At 37.1% G+C, this 19,033-nt stretch overlaps 1 protein-coding gene across 1 annotated transcript in view; it reads left to right on the top strand.

Annotated features, from left to right (window-relative positions):
• The window catches only part of LOC150093419 (G protein-coupled receptor 161B-like), an 87,230-nt gene that overhangs the window by 48,525 nt on the left and 19,672 nt on the right, over nucleotides 1-19,033 (top strand). Inside the window, exon 3 of the mRNA XM_090413612.1 lies at nucleotides 11,456-11,584. Coding sequence (XP_090269738.1) covers nucleotides 11,456-11,584 — 129 coding nt within the window. The remainder of the gene's footprint in view (nucleotides 1-11,455; nucleotides 11,585-19,033) is intronic.

The following is a 19,033-nucleotide window of genomic DNA, read 5'->3' as shown; positions in this document are numbered from 1 at the left end:
CAGTGGAAAATGAAGAGTAACTAGATGATAATGAGTGAGATAGCAAATTAACACCGAGTTCTCCACAGAACAAAGCATAAGATAAAGTAGTTGCAGAAATGTCTAGCAGGTGGCATGGCACAGCAGTGAAAGAAGGGGAAGATGAGAGAAGTGAGAAAAACAGCTAAAGAGGGAGAATAAGGTGCACATTTTGTATGAGGATTCCATGATAATATGAGTGCTTGGAGACAGCGTAACGAAATTGTATTTTTCTGGTGGCCAAGATTTAGGATGTTGTCATCCGTTAACTCCTCTAATTTTCTCAGAATTCTCATATGTATTCTCTAGTATTTTCTAGTAAGGATGCAGAGAGGGAAAGTGAAAGAGATGATTCACTAGTACAAGCGAATAAGAAGAATGAGGAAGTAAAAATTGTAAGTCTTCTGTCACAGTACGATACAAGCTGAGATGTGATTGTGAATGGGTGACTCACTGTGTAGGTTATGCAGGAGGAATGGTGTAGAGTTTGTGTTAAGTTTGGTGGATGGAAGGACTTATATAAGGTAGATGGTTTGCATTTGAATGGATTCAGTCAGATGCCTTGAGACAGTACTGTTCAGTGAGAGTTCAGAATTTCCAAATCAGAAAAACAACTTAGGGTGGTCGGAAGAAAGAAGGTTTGCACTTTATATATACTAATGCCAGAAATATTCAGAATAAGGCATTAATGAGGCTTGGAGGATGGAGTTTTGGAAAATACAGAAGGAACAGAATAATGGGAGGAAGGATTTTGCTAATGATAGATAACAGAACTGAAGCCAAAAAGAGCAGATGTAACCAGGAGAACAGCAATGTGGAGGGCCGATCATTTGATCTGCCCTCTGCATTGCTGTTTTTGATCTGGTGTGAGATAGTCAGCAGGATGATATATAATGGTTGCTACTGCATGCCAGGGAGAATGTAGATGGTGTGCACTGTAAATTATCATAATGAGTGCCAGCCAAATAATTATTGTGTGATACTTCAAACTATGGAGGCTTAGTTAAAGAAAAGATATCTGAGAGCTAGGTTAGAAATAAAATAGTTGATGAAATACTAGAGAATATACTAGAGAATAAATATGAGAATTCTGAGAAAATTAGAGGAGTTAACAGATGACGTCAATGACAGAATCATGTGAAAAAGTTATATACAGTCAAACTTTGTTGCAACAAGCATGGAAATAATGGGATCATGACTGTGATGAGCAGAAAGCCATAATTTTACTTTATGCGCATTCCCATATAATTTCTCACTTTTATAATGAGTGTACTACATGGATGTATACCATTCAAATTTTGGTAACTATGCAAACATTCTTTATTGCTTGGGTAGTTTTCAGAATACCAAATTCTTGGAATAAACACAAACAAAAACGAAAGGAGTGGCTTATCTTTTATGACCACCTGTGTCTGATCACTGGCCAATTTATAACCTAATCTTGTCCATGAGGATCATCTCCTCATTACCTAACTCTTCAATGTCTATCCTCCAGCTTTACCTAAACACTGCCATGACTGTTAAACCAGTTAAAAACAAACCCTTCTGTGGGAAACGTCTGCTAAAAGAAAGTGTCTCACAGTTTGCAAAAAAGTCTAAATTATTTATGAGTTAGAATGTGATGCAAAAATTGTGCAAAATGTTTTATTTAAAATAAAGAGCCAATAGGCTTCATTTCGGCAATGTAAAACATATGTAATGTTTTACATCGCCGAAATGGAAGCCTATTGGCTCTTTATTTTAAATAATTTATGGATGCACCTTTTTGACAGCTCGTATAGCAGAGCATATAAGTTCTTTTTGCTATACCCTTAGTATTATACTTTGGTCTAGCTACTCACTGATGAGATCTCAATAAAGATCGAAACCAGTCTGGATAGTGACCTCCCACCATAATGTATAACATCACTCATCTCCTAGGAGATGGGTTTTACATTATGGAAAATACTAAGAATAGTGATCAGAACTTTCTCCACCTTTGCAACGAGTTGCCCTAGTTCGTACTGCGTGCTTTAGCTTACGCTAGTAGTCGCCGATATGTTTATAGTTATACTATATTCGGCATGAAACTCTTTGAGGTTCTTATTCGGTTTTAAAACAATGCGGGATTTAATATCCCCTTAATTTAATTAAATAATATTGTGTAAAATGTTTTCTTTATCCTCTTCAACAGTATCAACATGTTGGGAGAGTAAAGATGTTTACATATCAGCAGTGGAAAACAACATAAAAAAAAAAAATTTAAGAAAGTGTGAGTTTACAAATGTTCATGATGCATTTCTGCAATGGTTTGCTACACAAAGAAATGCTAGATTCTCAATAGACGGTCTGATCTTGAAGGCCCAAATGGGAAAATTTGCTAAACAGTTTGGATGTGATGATTTTGTACAGGACTACAGTGGCTGGATCGATTTAAAAACTTATCGAAATCATGTTTATTATTAATTAGTAGTGTTTAGTATTAAGTGTGTGGTTTTAAAATTATGGAAAATAAATTGTGTTTCATTTATATAAGCATACTGTACTTTATACAAGCATATTCATATCTAGGTATGTAATTATATATATATTTTTTCTTATTTGTTATTGAGAATTAAAAAAAGTACGAGGTAGATTTAACTCATCACTGATATAGTGAGTAATGATAAAGAAATTTTATCAGCCTCGCCATGCTCGTTATAATCAAGTTTGACTATATTACGAAGAAACTTGACGTTGTTAACATTCGGGAATGTGTGAGCAGAAATAATCTCAGGTGGTATATCACTTATACCACCTGACAGAATGGGAAGAGAAGGGTTAGTACTACTGATTGGAATCCAGGATTCCAGAAAAAATATCCTGAGTGAGTAAGACCTAGTTTGATTTGTGCAATTAAGAAATGTTTCAGAAGACAGTTATAAGATCTGACAGTATTGGCGTCCTGTCAGACAATTTGGAGAAAGTTGTTGTTATGAAGTTACTAATAATGCATACTTTGATGCTTTACTAGCATCCCTAAAGAGTACATTTTAGAAATTTAGTTGTGATGATGTTCCTTGAGGGAGCCTGTGTAGCTCAGTGGATGTGGCGTTTGCATACCACCGCGCTTGGCCGCACGAAGGAAGACTTGGTTTCGAGTCTAGTCGGCGACTAGAGGAAATATTTCTAAGCCTTTTTTAGACCGGTTCCCGAGTTAGTCGATCTCTGGCACGGGCAAGCAGGTTTTTCCTCCCGGAAACTCGGGTTTTTCGTCCTGTAAACTCAAGAAAATCGACCATAGAACCCACATTATTTCAGACATTAAATATATTGTGTTAGGGTTAGGGACCACGAGATGGCGGCACGTTTGAGCCGTCTCTCTTCACTGCGTATCGCTTAATTAGTGATAGCCTTGGGCCATCTGTCTCTGATTGGGTACCAGTGGAGATTGAACTGCCCACTCAGTCTCCAAAAGTTAGATAGGGCTAAATGGCCTCGCCTACTCCCGTATACGGGAATAAAAAGGCGTTAGCTGATATATGATATATATGATATCTGATGTTCCTTGAGTCCTGACCTCTAATCCATTTAGGAACTGGTTAACTGACTTTATGTGAGAGTTTGATATTTTTGAGTTTTATGTGGCAAAGTTGATAGCATATGTTTCATCATCAGCAGGTGAAGGTATTGTACACTGGCAAAATACACACACTATTATTGTCAAAAAGGTATACTTTAGAGAGCAGCTTACTCCATATATTATTTGAGATTTAAAAAGAAAAATTATATAAGTAATTTTAGTACACATTTTTAATATAAGCATTACGGAATGTAATTTATGTGCAGGCAGTATTATTAGGATATGACTGGAAAAATCTGCTGCAATATACCATAACTGCATTTAAGACTGCATCTCTTACATAAACACTTCATGGAAGCATTGCTTTATTTATTTGACTTCTCTTGTATACACACATATGAGTTGTGATCAGAAAGTATGGTGGATGTTAGAATTCAATGAAGTTTATTATCTTAAATATAAATTAATCTCCTTCAAAGTAGTTTTCTTGGCTTGCCACACACTTGTCCCAACATTCCAGCCACTTTTTTGAAGCACTTCTAGAAGTCATCTTTCTGTAGTTCTTTTAGGTATGCTGTTGTGGCCACTTCAATTTCTTTGATGAAAATGCTTTTCCTTCATTGTTAACTTCAACTTTGGAAAGAGCCAGAAGTCACAGAATGCTAAATGAGGAAGATGCAGGCACATGGTAATTTTTTTCCCCCTAACAAGAAATGTGTGGTGGCATAGAGCATATCAAAAAAATATTAGCTACAACAGCAGGCTCAATAAAAATTGGTCCATTTTTATATCCAATCAATAACGTTATATATATGGAGGTTATCTTAAAGACAAAATCCAGTACCTACATACCTACCTACCTATACTATCTGATGAAGAATGCCCAGACATAGCCAGAACAATGCTACCTGCCCATTGCATCAGTTGTGAAGTTTGGTGGAGAAGCCATCATAGTGTCAGACTGTTTTTCATGGTTCTTGCCAGAGACCCCTTGCTCCAGAGGGAATCTTAATGCTGCAGCCTATAATCTCATTCTGGATAATTCTGTGCTTCCAGTTTTATGGAGCAGTTTCATAGAAACCCTTTCTTGTGTCTACACAATTCTCCTGTCCACAAAGTGAGGTGTGCAGGAAAGTTTGATGAGATGGCTGTTGAACTTGATTGGGCTGCACAGAGCCCTGATCTCAACCCCATCCTATGGGATAAATTGGAATTCCAATTGTTAGGCAGGTTGAATCACCCAACATCAGTAACCAACCTTGCTAATACTTCACTGGAAGATGAAAGGAAATTAACACAGCAATGTACCAGAATCTAGTGGAAAGCCTTCTCTAAAGATTGAAGACTTGTAGCACTAAAGGATGGATCAACTCCATATTAATGCCTTTCATATTAAAAAATAAATAAAAATAAAATATATATAGGGTGATCAAAATTAAAGTATCTCTGTTTAAGGCCTTGTGGAGCACCACCCAGTGATCCAAATGCTGTGAAACATAAATATAATATTTATTTATTTATTTGTATGCAGATTGACTCAGTTTATGAACATGTTCAATCATTTTAATGACTTAAACCACTGAGATAATTAAGAATAAAGTTTAATAAGGACACAACTAGTTTCGTTGGTCAACTTCATCAGGTGTCAAAGTACAAAGGTATATACAAAAAAGACCAGCAGAAGCATTACACAGTAACAACAGAGCTATCAAAAACTGTAGTTGTCGGTCTTTTTTGTTTATACCTTTGTACTTCGACACCTGATGAAGTTGACTCACCAACGAAACTAGTTGTGTCCTTATTAAACTTTATTTTTAATTATCTTGGTGGTTTAAGCCATTAAAATTATTAAATATATATATATATATATATAGGGTGATCAAAATTAAAGTATCCCTTTTTTTAAGGCCTTGTGGAGCACCACCAAGTGATCCAAATGCTATGAAACTTTCCAGGAATACATTGTGTGTCATGTGGAAGCGATATCTCAGGGGAGAAAAAAAAAGTAATACCAAAATTCATGACCAGGGGCATTGTAAACACAAAATAGCATAGAATTTGAATATCATGCAACTCAGCAGCTGCCCGAAGGGTTTAAAAAAATTGACATGGGATTTTTCCCTTCATTATTGTTGTTAATACTATCCACAGTGATGGCACTAACCTTGCCTCAACATGCTTTGCTCATCAAGTTATACTACCTAAAAATTGCAATGCTGCTGTTGCACTCTGCAGATTTTGTCACCTGAACAAATGTCGACGAGGTCCACTATCTCCATGTACTCAGCAATGAATGATTAGTCATTTTGAAGAAATGGAATTGTTGGGAGTTAGACCTGGCAGAGGTTGCAATTAGTTCACAACAAGTAAATGAAGTTGCTACTTTCATTGTGGAGTAGGCCATTCGTAGCATTGGTGGGTGCACGTTCTGTATCAAGATGCATTGATGTGGCTTACACAAGTGTGGTAAATTCTAAAGAAGATTCTGCATTTCTACCCATTCAAGATAACACTGACACAGGAGTTGTACTTGCAGGACTTTGAATGTTGAGTGATATTTGCTTTATCATTCCTTGCTCGAGTGAAGTTGAATGCCGTAGATGATTTTGTGGGTAGATGAGCTCACTTTCACCTGATTTTGATTTGATGTTTATGGTGCAAAGACATCAAAGGTCATACTGCACCAGGACACAGGTTACAGCACTACATATGGTAAATGGTTAGTAGGACAATCACAAACATCCATGTCCATCTTGGCTAGAGACCAGGATGTGCTTTCAACCAAGCCAGCAGTTTCACCTGAATGAGGCTGTGAATACCCAAAATTGCCAGGTATGGGCTATGCAAAACCTGCATGCAATCCAACAGATTCCTTTGCATTCATCCCAAGTTACTGTCTGGTGCAGGTTTATAGCTTTGTTTATCATTGGACCATGCTTCTTTGAGAAAATTGCTAGTCAGTTCCTGTGACCTGCTCAGTTACTGCTGAGAGGTGTTGCGATATGATAAACAATTTTGTTGTGCATCAGTTACAGCAGTTCCTGTGCATAGCTTCAGTCATTTTCATGCAGGATGGGGACCATCCACACATTGGTCAGTCTGTACAGGAGCTTCTTTGAGAACATTTCATGGAAGCCAAAGTGATCAGCCATGCATTTCCCACTGCATGCCTACCTGCATCGTTCACCTGATCTTGATCCCCCCATGACTGCTAGCTCTATGGATTTCTCAAAGACTGGGTTTATCAGGCTCGTCCTGATAACTTGCCAGTGCTGAAAGACAGCATAATGTAGCATGTGCACAACATCATTCCTACCCAGTTGCATTCTGCTGTTGAGTACATGTGCAAAGAAGGATGGTATTTATAGCATTCCAGCAAGGGTAACGCATTGAACAGTACAGCCCGTGAATGCATAATCGAAGTGAAAAAAAATATTTTATTTATGCTTGTCGCTCCCCTCCCCCCTTCTCTCTCTCTCTCTCTCTCACACACACACACACACACACAAAAAAAATTTACTAATCTACATTGGATACATCATATAGTGTCCCTGGTGATGAATTTTGGAAATACATTTTTTCTCAGATATTGCTTCTGCATATTTACAGACAAAAAAGTATACTAGTCGTGGTGGTGGTCAGTAGATGGTGTTGGTGTAGGTGATGGTGGCAGATGAGAAGTGGTGGAGATGGAGAGTTGTAGATTAGGTGCCCTCCCTCAATGAGTCTTTGGACTCCTTGGAGGTGTCACAAAATAATATGTATTCCTGGAACATTTTGCAGCATTTGTATCACTGGGTGGTGCTTCACAAGGTCTTAAATAGGGATACTTTAATTTTGACCACCCTGTATATATATATATATATATATATGAGGGGGTATCCAAAAATAACCAGAATTATTACTTAAATTAAGGGGATATAAAATCCCACACAGTTTTAAAACCGAATAAGAAACTCAAAGATTGGAATCAGAGAGTTTCTTGCCGAGTATAGTAAAACTATAAAGTATCGGCGACACTAGCGTTAGCCAATGCAAGTGACCCTAGTACGTGGTACAATACCGGACGACTCGTTGCAAAGGTGGGGGAAGTTCAGTTCGCTATTTCTTAGGTATTTTCCATAATGTAAAAACACATTTCCTAGGAAATGTGTTTTTACATTATGGAAACTCTCTGATTCCAATCTTTGAGTTTCTTATTCGGTTTTAAAACTATGTGGGATTTTATATCCCCTTAATTTAAGTAATGTTTTCATTGCCGAAATGAAGCTTATTAGCTCTTTATACTTAAGTAACCAGAATTATTTTTTTTTTAAAATTTTATTCAAGTTTATAATACCATATTCTAGTCTCCTTCAAAGTGCTCTCTACATGAATCATTGTGGAGAGCACTCGGCTCAACGTTTTTTTCACTGCTGGAAACAGTTCTGCTTTCAGGGTACCCTGTAACTTCTAGAGAGCACGTCCCCTGGGTGGCAGATAGGGGACCCCAACAGATATGGTGGGATGTTCCAAACATATTGGATAAGGACTCGTGGACCAACAGGGCAATAAGGGGCAATCATTTTGATTGTAAGGGAAGTGGCACTCCCATGGTCCCTTAGCTGGATTTAGGAAGATCCACTCACTTTAATCTTTCCTATAAGGCCTTATCAGGTCTTTCCATTTCTGGCCTATATCTATGTCTATTCTCTAAAATCTACTCTTTCCCCTTCAATATATCCTATTCCTCCTATGGGTTTAAATTTGAAAGAAGACTAGTTGAGAACCTTGAGGTGACAGCCCTACCACTGAGCTATCCATTGCCAGGCTATTAACCAGACATGGAGAACATTAATCTACTTCTAAGCTAATAGAAGAAAGGTAATCAAAATAAATCTATGGAAAAGGTAAAATGGAAACTACAAAATATAATCCATATAGCAAACTGGAACATAAGAGGAATAGCATATAAAGAAATAGAATTATATCAAATATTAAATGAAAGAAATTTTCAAATAGCAGTAAAAAGAAAGTAAAAAACAAACAAATAAATTGAAAGGAACCATGAGAACTGAAAATGTTTGTGTGATATATAGTGTCATCAACAAAGACCAAAGTGCACAAGCAGAAGTTATAATTTGGATTCATAATTCCCTTTCAAAACAGTTAAAATATTATAAATTATGGAATAAACAAATAATAGGAGCTAGAATGAAAATAGAGGTTATTTAACAATAATTGGTTTATATACCCCAGAAGAAGGAAGAGAAGTGATGGTATCGAATTTTATAATCATTTACAAAATATCTATAATAAAATAAATAAAAATTATTATGTAATATTAGCAGGAGACTTAAATGCAAGAATTGGAAACACAAAAATTAATAATAATATAAGAATATATGGAGAACATAGTCTAAACAAGAATGATAAAAAATTGATAGACTTTGTAGTTTATAATCACCTTAAAATAATGAATTCTTTCTGTAAACATAAAGACATACATAAATATACTTGAGCAGCAAGAGGATTGAAATCAATATTAGATTACTTTATCTTAAATGAAAAGACAACCAAGTTCTCTTTAGATGTTGCAGTGCACAGAGGATATGAAATAAGTAGTAACCACTTCCTCATTAAAATAAAATTAAGATTACCATCTAAATTGCTACAAATAACAAGAACAGAAAGAAAATTTAAAACATTTGTTTATAAAACTAGATTATTAAATGACAGAAATATACAATTGCTATATGAACAAAGAATTAACCAATATTTAGATAAAATGAAATGAAGAAATGAATGGCTTAATATAAAAATGATACTAAATGCAGCAGCAAATGAAAGCTTAGGAAAGACCAAAAAATTCAATGAAAAGAAAAAAAGTTGATATGGGATGATATAATAAAAATGAAAAAAGAAGCATATCATAAATGGTTAAGTAGTAAAAGATTAGAAAATGAAATAGAATATAAAAAAGAATAAGAGCCATAGCTAAAAGAGAAGTCAGAAAAAAACATAGAGAATCATGGAACAAATTTGTTTCTAATTTAGAACGTGATGTTTATAAAATAAGACTCGATGTATATAAGATTTTGAAACATTTAAGTACGGATACTAAAGAAAGTGTAAATTTACAGGAATTTCTAAATTTCTATACAGAATTGTGGACAGATAAATATTTTAAAAAAGATAAGTGTCAAACATTTAGTGAAAAGGAAATAACTAATGAAGAATTAGAAATAAGCCTGAAAGAACCAAGAAATGGAAAATCACCTGGTGAAAAGTTAGGTTCAGAATTATATAAATATGCAGGAATAAGGTTCTAAGAACTGTTGGACTGACCAAGTCGTGTGGGCTGGGGCTTTATTGTAGTGTAGTGTAGCAACCAACCAATATCAACTACTTCACATTTCTCGCTGTTTTGGTCACAATACTATCACACAGTCCTCTCAAAACATTGAGATAAAAATGTGGGTTCACTGTCCATGAGGAACAAATTCTTTATGTAAAATTCCATTCACATAAAAAATAAATAAATAAAAAATCAGCATTGTCTTGACTTTTGATCAAACTTGATGTGTGTTTGGTCTTGGTGAATTTGCATGTTTTCATTGGCTGGATGCTTGTTTTGTTTCTGGATCATTACCATAACACCAAGACTCATTCCCAGTCAACTTATGAAAGAAAGTTCTGATCATTTAGAACTTGCTCCCTCAAATTCCAGCATACATTCATACAATTTTGATCTTCTGTGAACAAATGAGGCACAAATTTAGCAGACACATTTCATTTGCAAAATCATCTGTTAAAATTCACTGTCACAAACTCTATTACAAATTCATCTCTTCAGAAACTTGCTCGAATGGTCGAAAAGTGTTGATTCACTGACAGATGGAAGGATGGAAATTGGCAGCCTGCCTATCTTCAAAAAAGTTAGTTATGATTGAAGGGATTTTGCCTCCTTCCTTTGTAGAATAAGTGGTATCAGAGAATGGAATGTATTTTTATTTATTTACACAGGTATATTGTCAATTCTATCCATAAGATGCTCTAGAAAACAAGCATGGAACTAGTTGCAGGTCATTTCAGGTTTCCCATTAGCAGGGTGGTAGTTTCAAAAACTAATGAAAGTTAATGACCACCTGAAGACATTCACAAATATCTCAACAACACAGAAATTTGAATCTGTGGTATATAGGACAGAGATCAGATGTGTTCTACTTTCCATATTTAAAATCACTGATTAAAGCAGGACAGTTACAGATGTGGTGGAATCAAAAAGTAGACGAAGTAGCCAGTGCTTGATCTATTGGAGGGAGAGTGAAGTTGAATCACATGATCTCATTCATCTGTCAGTCACATGAAGAGTTTTAAATTGATCAGTTTGCTCACTTAGCTGTAAATACATTTTTTGTGTAACTGTGTTTTGCATCATTGTCACAAAAATTGAATGCGATGATCAGAATTGTGTGACTTCAGACCAAACTCTTTTCAAAACATTAGAGCAAGAGACAAATCTTGGATGTATGGTTATGATTCTTAGACCAAGATTCAGACTTCACTATGGAAAACACCCACATCACCTCAGCCAAAGGAGGTGAGTTAGGTGTTTTCCAGAAATATCTGTCTTGTATAGATATTTTGGATTGATTTGGGGCTTCTTTCAAACTGTGATGACTGAACATGAAATATTAATGTTGAAATAAATGAAATTGTGTAATGTTGAGTTATGGCAAATTAAATCTTATTTGGTATTATGTATTTATAAAACCTATTATTAAATATACTGTTTGGATAAACAAAAAATATTTTGGGTATCATAAAATTTGGAATATCACTATTTATTAAATTGAGCCTTTTTTATATATATATATTTGTTATATGATCTTGTTTTTTTAATGACTTCCATAGGTATTATGCTATTGTGAAGCCAATGGTTTATTCATTAGCTTTTACCAACTCAAAATCAGTTGCAGTACTTCTTTGGATTTGGTCATTGTCTTTTCTCTGCAGTGGCCCTCCTTTGTTTGGATGGTCAAGGTAGGGTGTTCCATGAAAATTCATTGATTCAAATATATAACTCTTATAAATTAATTATATAGGTTATAAGAAATTTTATACTTTTATATTTGCATGTAAAAGCACTAGAAGTAAGGCAGTAAATAACTTTCTTTTAGAACTAACTGTACATATTAAAATTATATAAATTTCTTAGCATATCCAAAATAACAAATACATTTAGATTTTATCAGTAGCAACCTCCATAACTCAGTCGGTATAGGTGAAGCCCTTTGGTCAGAAAGACCAGAGTTCAATTCCTGCCCATGACATGAATTGAACATTTCCATGTTAGTCTAAGTCATTTTGTTTAAATTGTTTAAATACCTTGATAGCTCACAGTAAAAGCTGCTACTTGTTATTGTAAAAGTTTTTGCTCTGGATGAACTCATAACATGTTGAGCTTATGAGTATTTTGTTTTTTTTAATAATAAAAATAGATTAGTTCTGCTTACACATCCCGGTTCAGTTTATTGTTTACTATGCCACTGGTCCCATCTCTTTACTTTTAATTTCCTTAGAACTCCGTGATTCTCCTTTGTTGATCTGTTTAACTTATGAGCCAATTTGCAGCATTCTTCACTGTGAGGTATTAGGCTACGTAACCTATCATGGTCTAGTAATTTGGCTTCATATAAATTAATGTTGTTATTATTATTATTAAACAAGACCTCATGAGTCAAAGACTCATCTGGGAGGTCCTTTTATCACACACACATCTCATCATACTGTGTCTTAAACACACTCAAACTCCTTGCAGACACCACACTCTCAGGCAAGGCATTCCAATCATCCACAACTTTGCACGAACAAAACCTGCCTCTCACTCCCCTATTCACACCCTCTTTATACAGTTTCCAGGAATGACCTCTGGTTCTCCCCTGATCTCCCACTATTCTCTTTAGAACTTCTCCACCATTGATCTTATAACAACCCCTTACCAACTTGTAGGTCTCTATCATATCTCCCCTCTTCCTTCTCTCCACCAGACTCTGCAAATTACATCTTCTCAATCTTTCCTCATACTCAACATTCCAGAGGTCAGAAACTACCTTAGTCAGTCGCCTTTGGACCCTTTCCAACATCTCTTCATCCTTCTGAAAACCTGGTGACCAAATCTGGGCACAATAGTCCATGTGTGGCCTAATCAAAGCCTTATACAATGGAACAAGAATCATCCTACTTCTACACGTCAGTGTCCTCTGCATCATTCCCAGAAGTCTTTGTGTTGTCTTCATAATTTTGGCAATGTGTCCCCTAAATTTTAGATCCTTATCCACTATCACCCCCAGATCTCTTATTTCCTCTACTTCCAACAATATATTCTCACCAAGCATAAATTCTGCATCCCATCTTTGTTTTCCAAATTTTAAAACCTTACATTTTGCAACATTGAACTCACATCCCCATTTGCTTGCCCAATCACTCAATTTATTCAAGTCTTCTTGCAAGGCCACAACATCTTCACTACCCTTTATGGTTCATCCCAACTTTGCATTATCTGCAAACAACTGAATATCTCCATCCAAATCTTCGCCAATATCATTAATATACAAGTTAAATAGTAATATTAATGTTATTGTAGGGCAATTAATACTGCATCTACAAGCAGACTGAAGGCATAGCTATGCCATCAATTCATTTGTACATTTTTCTCTGCCATATGAATTAGCCATAGTTCAGTACAAAACAGAATAAGGCTGCTATGCAAGGGAGAAAGAAAGATTGAATGAGTGCAGAAGTTTCTTTCATGGGTACATTAGTGAAAAAAGTGGCTATATCAAAACTGACCATAATGTATCTGTGAGGACCACTTCTGACAAGCAAGATTTTGAAGTTAACATGAGAGGAAACATTGTCTGTAATATGAGAGCTCTTGGGCTGAGTGCTTGGCCACTTTATGTAGGGAATCAGTACAATCCTCTATGGATCTCAAGGGTATGTTCTGTTTGTGTATTTTAGGTAATCCATAAATTTAGTATTATAAGTTTTAAATTTTTGGAGGTTTCAGAAGACCAGGATATAACATTGTCTAATAATTGGAGTGCCTTCTTTTTTGTTTTTGGGTAGGATCAGTGTCAGTTAAGCAGTAAATAGATTGATCTTTGAGTAAGATCAGCATTCTTCAATCGTACTCAGCGCAGTCAAGTACTACTGTAGCCTTACGGTAGTACTTGATTGTGTTGAATCTGGTACTATTTGATTCCATGCAATACTAATTGATTGCATTGACAGCATTTTGAAATTTTTGTTTTTGGCCTCCATCGAGTCATGTACCGTTGATGCAATTAGGTCACGGAGTTCATTTGCGGGCAAGGGTGAACTTGCGTTGCGGCACTGATTGCCATTTAGTTTGAGCCTTACTTCCAATGCAAAATCAATATCAGTGATAAAAAAAAAGGTATAATGTGCGAGTTCTGCTGCCACTGGTTACATGATTTCTGTGCAAAAATGCACAAAACGGCACACAAGATATATATCGACCTTAACAGCCCTATTTCTGTTCGCTGTACCTCCCATCTGTAAAACAGCTCCTGAACTTAGGCAAACGAATAGAAAGCCTTAAACAACACATCAGTGTTATGAATGACACTCTTTCCTTCAAAATATAAACACTAGAAACCAAGCTCACATCAATGGTGCATGACTCGATGGAGGCCAAAATTCAACACCATCATTTTGAACTTTCCAAAAGAAAACGGAAAGGCACTAAAAAAAAAAAAGACATCATCAAACAAGCTGAAGAATCTGACATCAACTCTAAAAATAACGTTAGATGCCATTGTTTCGAATCCACAAACAAAAGCAAGGACGGAATGAACTTTCCATGCCTCGTAAAAGTGACTTGCGACATGCCGACAAGTGGATCAAAACTAATAGCAGTGGTCAACAACAAGTTCAAAGACACTTGTTCTTAGTCGCGCATATGATATTTGCACAAAGGGAACAAGGATGCTGTCGTCGAAGACAACTTGCAGAAAAACATCAAAATTGTGACTACAGTTGGACCATCGACTACACACAAGTTAAATTGGTACAAAAAAAAAAGTGATGCCACTAGCAGCCTCCATGGTGACCAGTATGCAGGCACTGCATAGGAAACATGCAGGACCACTGCAGTCAAACATATGACTCACAAAACCCTACAAATCCTTTACCAACATCTGTAGCTTAAACTCCAACCTTAATAGTGTCTACTACCACCTGCAGTCTACCAAACTCCACCTACTCTTTCTGGCAGAAACTCAGATCTCACCTTCCCCCAGCACTATTCATCTCAACCTTCCAAATTACACACTTTTTAACTTCTTTCGACCCAAGGGTGGCATCTGTGCATACATCTGCTCCAACATAGCTTGCCAGAGACCACCAAACCTAGAGTTGCCCGACTTTGACCTTCCTTGGTTGAAAATATCCCTCCCCACTCAATCAAATTCATTTGCTGTCTCTGTTGCTCTCCTAATGAAACCAACCACTCTGAGCTCTTTAATTTCCTCTTCATAAAAATTGACTTTCTCCAGTCCTGCTTTCCCAACAGCGAAATAGGAGATTTTAATGTCCACAATATCAACTGGCTTTCCTCCTCCAGCTGTACAGAGCTTGCAAGCAGAGATGCTGAAACATTTGCCATCACTAATGACCTTACACAACTTGTTCAGACACCAACCAGAATACCTGATAACCCAAACCACTCTCCAAACACCTTAGACCTCTTCCTGATCAATGACCCTTCCAAATACACAGTGAAAGCAGAGGGCCTGCTAGGCAATTCTGACCACAACGTAGTGCTCATCTCCTCCCCTATGCAACAACACTTACACAACCACTCCCATACAAGAATAGTTTGGCATTATAACAGTGCCATGTGGGACAGCCTCCGCAACTTCTATGCTTCATTCCCATGGTTAGACTATTGCTTCTGACCTTCCACCCAAACACATGCACTGAACTCATAACCAAAGTAATCCTCACTGGCATGGAATCATACATTCCCCACAGTACTCTGTCCTGCCATTCCTCTAACTAAACCCTAGTTTTCCAAAAGATGTGCCAAGGCAGTACAAATAAAAAACCAAACATACCATCAGATCAATAACCCCATCCTCCTTTAGAGCTTATACCCAAGCCCGAAATAAATGCAAGAAAAAAAAAAACAATCAATGCTTCCAAAACAGAGTTCGAAAGAACAAAGAGCAGGAAATTAGGAGCCTGTCCAAATGGCAGCCGAGCCTTTTGGTCTCTCGCCAAAGCAATCAGTCATAACTTCTGCCCAACACTATTCCCACCTCTATCATATCCAGATGGCTCCATTGCATCATCTCCTACAAAAAAAAGCCTAATCTCCTGGCCTCACACTTTGCCTCCAATGCACGCACAATCGACAATGGCAAATGTCCTCCAACCATTCCAGATGCCCAACATACATTGCCCTCTATATCCTTTTGCCAGAAAGATCAGCAAAACACTGTCTAAAGTAAACATAAAAAAGTATCATGGCCCTGATGAGGGTTTGTGCATCAGACAGTTCTGATGCACAAACCCTCCAGGCTGAAGGTTTGTGCATCAGAACTGTCTCCTGTCCTATGTTGCTTATATATACTGTCTTACTCCACTGATATCTATCTCTCAGCCTGGAAATTGGCCTATTCAACCCATTCCTAAAAAGGGCAACAAGTCACTGCCATCCAACTACCGCTCATCTCAGTCCTGTCTTAAAGTAATGGAAAAAATCAATTCCCAACTCCTACACTACCTTGAAGTCTAATAAACAACCGCCAGTATGGATTCCATCGCTGCTGATCAACAGGAGATCTGCTCACATATGTCACCCATCTCTGGTCAAATGCCATGGAGAAGTTTCGTGAATCTCAAGCGGTTGGACATGATATTTCCAAGGCGTTTGACGGGGTCTGGCTCAAGGGCTTACTAAGCAAGCTATCATCGTTTGGTCTATCTCAAGACCTCTGTAATTGCATTGCCAGCTCTCTTTCTGGATGCTCACTACTTGTGGTGGTGGATGGCTCCTTATTCTCTCACCATTCAACTAATGCTGGGATTCCTCAAGGTTCTGTCCTCTCACCAGCCCTCTTCCTGCTATATATCAATGACCTACTTCAGCTTACCTCCAACCCAATACACAGTTTTGCAGATGACAGCACATTGCACTCCTCCCTTTCTTTTGATAAATCTTACTCCACACAACTCATCTCAACCTACAGATCGGCAACCACCGCTGCCCTTAATTCATACCTCCAAGCCATCCTCCAATGGGGTTCAGATAACCTAGTCAATTTCACTGCAAATAAAACCCACTACTGTCTCATTTCTCATAACCTTATACAAATCACAAATACGCCCAACCATCGAATACTGCTCCCACATATGAGATAGGGCCCCCAAAAGCTCCCTCAAATTGCTCAATTCCATACAAAGGAGAGCAATCAGGCTTATTAATGACCCATCTCTTACCAACTTGCTCCTCCCCACTTTCACACAGAAGATTGGTCTCTGCACTATGTGTCTTCTACAAATATTTCCATGGAAAATGTTCATCCGAAATAGTATCAGTAATTCCCCTACTTAGTACCAAGCTCATTGGAACATGTGCAGCTGCTGCTCAACATCCCTACAGAGTGCACCTTGAAATCCACAGAACAAGTTTCTTTTCCTCCTCCTTCATCCTTGCAACCACTATACTATGGAACAGTCTTCCCCTTGATATGTTCCCTAGGGAATACAATCTGCAGTCATTCAAATCTAATGGGAACGAGTACCTTCTATCCCAACCCATACTCAGTATAATGTACTATAGGTTGATCTACCAACCTCTCGTATATGGGCTCAACATAAAAAAATAAATAATAAAAAAAAAAAAACCTTGGTATCACCTCCACTGGGTCTGGCTCCCACTGATGAGACCTCAATAAAAGTCAAAACTGGCCTTCCCTTAATGCATAACATTATACATGTCCGCAAGGAGATGTGCTTTGCATTATGGGAGATTCTAAGGCAAGTGATGAGAACTTATACCACCTTTACCATGAGTTGCCCCAGTTCTGAAGATACTTGTGGTGCAAATTTTGTTTGCTTACACTTGGATAAAGGATTAAACTAAATATATGATTTATAGTCTAACCGAGTGAAAACATTTCCTCCATCTAAATCTAGTTTTTCTTCATATATATCTTGTCTACCTGTAATTTAACTTTATTCATCAGTTCTGCTTTGCCTTTTTCATCTTTAATTGTGATCTGTTTTGGTTGCCACCTTCTAGTAATGGATCTAATTATTTTGTACACCTCCCTAGTTTTGTGCTCTCCACAGTGCTGTTCTGTATTATTGCATTGAGCATCTAACCATTTCATCTTATCCATTCTGACTGCTTTTTTCACCTCATTACGCTTTCTTCTGTATTGCTTCTCCGTTTGTTCTGATGTATCCATTTTTATCCTCAATTCTCTTCTCCTGTACTAAGTTCAGTTTCTCCTGTCTAATCCACTTCTTCTTGATCTTCTCTTCTTCTGGTACTGTTTCTTCATGACCTCATCACTTTTCTGCAATTCGGTTCCATCAATATAATACACAATTTGTAATCTCTTATTCCCAAAGTGTCTCACCTTACTCTTGGCCACGTTGAACTGACAGCTATTTACGTTTGCCCATATTGCTAGCCTGTAAGTCATCCTGTAGGATCTTTACATCACCTTCATTTACTACTGCTCTTCCCAGTTTTGCATCATCTGCAAACAACTGAATATTTCCCGTCAGATCATTTCTATATCATTGATGTACAAATTTAACAAGTACTGAGTCCTGCAGTGCACCACTAGTTGCCTGCCTTCTCCTATACTCATCTCCTCCATAAACTCATCTGTCCATTAGCCACACTCTAATCCAAATCACCAGCTACATATCCATCCCCCATTTGTTCTTATTTATTAATTATCATTATGTGACACCTTCAGGGAGTCCATAGACTCATCAAAGGAGGGCACCTACTCTACAACTCTGTCTCCACCACTCAACCCACCAACTACACCAATACCATCTACCACCCACCACCATTAGTATTTTCACTGATTATCACAAACATCCATGCACATGGTGGGATTTGAATCTGCAGCCTTTTGGCTGGAGAGCGGATACACTATCCACTCGGCCAACCAGGCCATCTAATTTATGAACAGTTCCACATAGAATCCTCTCGGGTGACTTCACAAAGTTCAGCAATATCACTGAGTAGCAATTTCCTTTATCCATGACACTTTTTTTATAAAAAGTAAGTAAATTACTAAGGCATGACTTACCCTTCAAACTGTGATGCCCTGTACAAAGCATCATATTGTTGTCCATTCAGTCCAGAATCCTGCCTTTTACCAACTGCTTCAAGGCCTTAACCTCCAATGCTGAGATAATGATTGACCTATAACT

This window comes from Typopeltis vanoorti, chromosome 24, assembly GCF_054136105.1.
Source record: "Typopeltis vanoorti isolate ZY-2024b chromosome 24, IOZ_Tvanoo_1.0, whole genome shotgun sequence".
NCBI lineage: Eukaryota > Metazoa > Arthropoda > Arachnida > Uropygi > Thelyphonidae > Typopeltis > Typopeltis vanoorti.
This window is presented reverse-complemented; position numbering and strand designations above follow the sequence as displayed.